The sequence below is a fragment of the Cynara cardunculus genome (genome assembly GCF_001531365.2).
Source record: "Cynara cardunculus var. scolymus isolate 2C chromosome LG 1, CcrdV1, whole genome shotgun sequence".
NCBI classification, from domain to species: Eukaryota; Viridiplantae; Streptophyta; class Magnoliopsida; order Asterales; family Asteraceae; genus Cynara; species Cynara cardunculus.
In genome coordinates, this window is record NC_037528.1 from 15,573,688 (window position 1) to 15,576,835 (window position 3,148).

At 36.5% G+C, this 3,148-nt stretch overlaps 1 protein-coding gene across 1 annotated transcript; it reads right to left on the reverse strand.

Annotated features, from left to right (window-relative positions):
- Positions 1-311: 311 nt before the first annotated feature.
- On the reverse strand, positions 312-2,899 carry LOC112515332 (uncharacterized protein At4g37920). The gene is made up of 6 exons (XM_025122089.1): positions 2,664-2,899; positions 2,255-2,535; positions 1,810-1,975; positions 1,056-1,300; positions 779-966; positions 312-645 (listed from the first exon to the last, which is right to left on the reverse strand). The coding sequence occupies exons 1-6, from the start codon at positions 2,800-2,802 to the stop codon at positions 438-440; spliced, it is 1,227 nt and encodes a 408-aa protein (XP_024977857.1). The 5' UTR covers positions 2,803-2,899; the 3' UTR covers positions 312-437.
- Positions 2,900-3,148: the final 249 nt, after the last annotated feature.

Consider the following 3,148-nt stretch of genomic DNA (forward strand, 5'->3'; position numbering starts at 1 on the left):
TTGTTATTTCATGTAAATAAAAATCATAAGAAAAGAAACAAGTTGTTAGTAGAGGTAATAAAAATGAAGTAATAGCCAAGAAAATTTAATATATAACATAATAAAATCGACAACGTCAAGTTTATATAATAACTTTGATTCAAGTGACATAAGCTTGTGGTGTTTAGATTTTTACTAATAAATCACGTTGTATTTATTTTTTTTGGAAAATGTCTGTTAAGAGGATATGACGTTACTTTTAGCACAAAACACACGTAACCAACCACAAGGTGGTACCTGATTGGTTTGAGCTTGGCTCCAAAGGTCAAAAGTACCGGGAACAATATACCTTAAACTTCAATTTCTGATTGGTTTGAGCTTGGCTTCAATTTCTAAAATATAGTACAATTCTAATGAATAGTAACCAATAATCACATGTGATTAAGGAACAATATACCTTAAACTTCTTCTGCATTGGTGTCTTTATTGGCTTCAGGGGTTTCCTTTTCCATATATTCTTCTTCAATGGTTTCCTTGAGAATCGAAAGTCTTTGGATAACCATCGGTAGGTTCATCTCCTTGGCTTCCATGATATCGGTTTCTTCTTTATGAAGTTGGTAGGCATCCAGCATGAACGTAATCCACTTGTGCAGCTCCTCAGGAGTTCTGATCCAAACATGAAATGAAACCAAGTAATGATAAATATCTTCTGCAAATGCATGATCAACGATTCATACGATACGTTCTTCATTTTGCAGTAAATATATAAACAGATTAAGCGGGATGGAAGCTGATTTACGTGTATATTGCATTAGGATCCTTGGCCTCACTGTCTTTACCAGGGGAGAACGCCGTTGCCAAAGCTGAGAAACGGTCTTCTGGATCTGTGAAGTTTAGCAGATACTTGAGTAGTTTTATTTCTTTCGGTGCTATGCTCTTTAGACTACTCTTTGTAGCTTTATATAGTTGATACATTATCGCTTTCACCTGCAAATTCAGAATCGAATATTTCTTCTTAAATTATAGGGCTTTCTTTCTTGAAAAAGAACACTAGAATAGAAAGTTGCCATTTTTACCTCATTTTTCATGGTAGAGGATTCTTTTGCGGAAGCCCAAGCACTATTTATCAATAGGATTAAAGAGGAGTCGAGTTCTTTTGTCTTGGCAAGGCTTTTAATCTTGGCACACGCTGCTTCTATTGAAGGCGAGTTTAGGATATCATCAAATTTGGCTTGTGCAGTGTCCAATGTCTCCATGGTTTCCAGTGTGTTGTCATAAGCACTGACTGCAGACAGGCATCTAGCTCCAAGCCGTGCAACGGCTGCTTACACAACCAAAAAAGTAACATGAGAAAATAAAACCAAAAGGAATGGTGAAAATAGAAGGATGTTTTACGCAGACAAAGAATATAGTGGTTCACTAAACAGGGCTACATTCATGGGCAGTGGTTAATCAGTACTCACTATATGGAGAAAACAATGCTGAATAGAAAATACGGAAGAAAAGCAGATGGGGTTTTCCAGGAGCTTCGTTATAGAGGATTCTGAAAACTGTTGGGGACTTCCCAAATGGGCAAGGATTCACAGCATCTCAACTAAAAACATGTGTTCCTCGCTTTTCTTCAAACCAAATTATGTGTGACTTCTTATTCACTTCCCTTTGTCCCAACAAAATCACACACACACACACACACATATTCGCAACTCATTTTGGATAAAAGATTTGTGGTTCTTATTGATGCTGTTGGACTTTGGTGGTGTATATATGCTTCTGCCATGGGATCAATTTTCAGTATGAACATCTAAATTAGATCAATATGTAAGATAGTACCATCACGATCTTCCAAGCTATCGTGTGATTCTTGAACCACGGCTAAATAGCGAAAAAATTCCCCTGTAAAGTCCTTACGCCGCTTTGTAACGATGGCATTTATATCCATAGGGCTATCTTCTATCTGCTTAAGAAGTTCAGAATGTCTTTCCATTTCATCATCAACCTGCAATTTCCTCATTCATTCACAACAGACAACTTGAAAAATCAAAATCACTTAACAACAGTTGGTATCATAACAAATTTCACCCAAATATCACACTCCCCTTTTTCAAAGAAGAACCCTACGTTCTGATTTAAAACTACTTAAAATGAAATTTGTGGCATAGTTACCAAAAAACTTGCAGGCGACAACAATCTTCAAATTGCAAAATACTCCCATTTGGTAGCACAATATCAAAATACTAGAGAACAGAAATTGAGCTAATAGTAAAGAAACTTATACCCTTTTCACTTCTGTTGCCAATGTAATTAAACTCTGCTTCAATGTGAGATCATTTTCACCATCAGCCCGCAGTTTACAGCGACTATAGAAGCCATCTCTATATTTATTCCAATCTTCTCTAAAAATCAAGTATCTCATCCAGTGTTTAGGCTTGGAATTCTCAGTCAAGAACACATCAATCAATTTATCACAAAATTTAGTCATCGTATAGCCTTCAGCAATTTCAACTTCTTGTTCCTCCACAAGTTGTGCGGCCATACCCGGATTGCCACATAAAATCTCTATACAAGAACAAAGCATACGAAATCATTATCTAATACTCGCTTCAATCCACATAAAAAGATAAAACAATTTTGAAGTTCGGAACCAATAAGAATGAATCGTAGAAGTTGAAAGTGAGGAAACTTACTGAAATTGGTGGTTGGGGGTTTTAGGGATTTGAAGGATAAGAAAGAGGATTTAGGGGAAGTGAATAAAAGGGATTGAGTGGTGAAAGGAAAGAGAGAAGGAGGGTTTGTGGTCTGGAATCCAAGTAGGTTGCTGTTCATCGTTATTCACCTGCTTGCTTCAACCTCTGTGTCTCTGTGACTCTGAAGATGGAAGGAAGGAAGATTGATATTTGCTCACACACTGCCTTCTTGATGCGACATCGTTCCAGTAGAAACCTCTCTAAAACCCTTTATTTTTTCACAAAACTATTCAACAACAGCCAAGCAACCCATTAGATGATGATTGGAGGCCTTAAAGGTATAAAAAATTCAAAACCGAATAACTTACCCAAACTAAAACTGTTTCGAGTTTAACGGCTTAATCAAATAAGGGAAGTTTTTGCTTCGATTACTTTTTTTATCATATCGGTTAACCCGATAGCAAATTATGCTATTATCTAAGTTA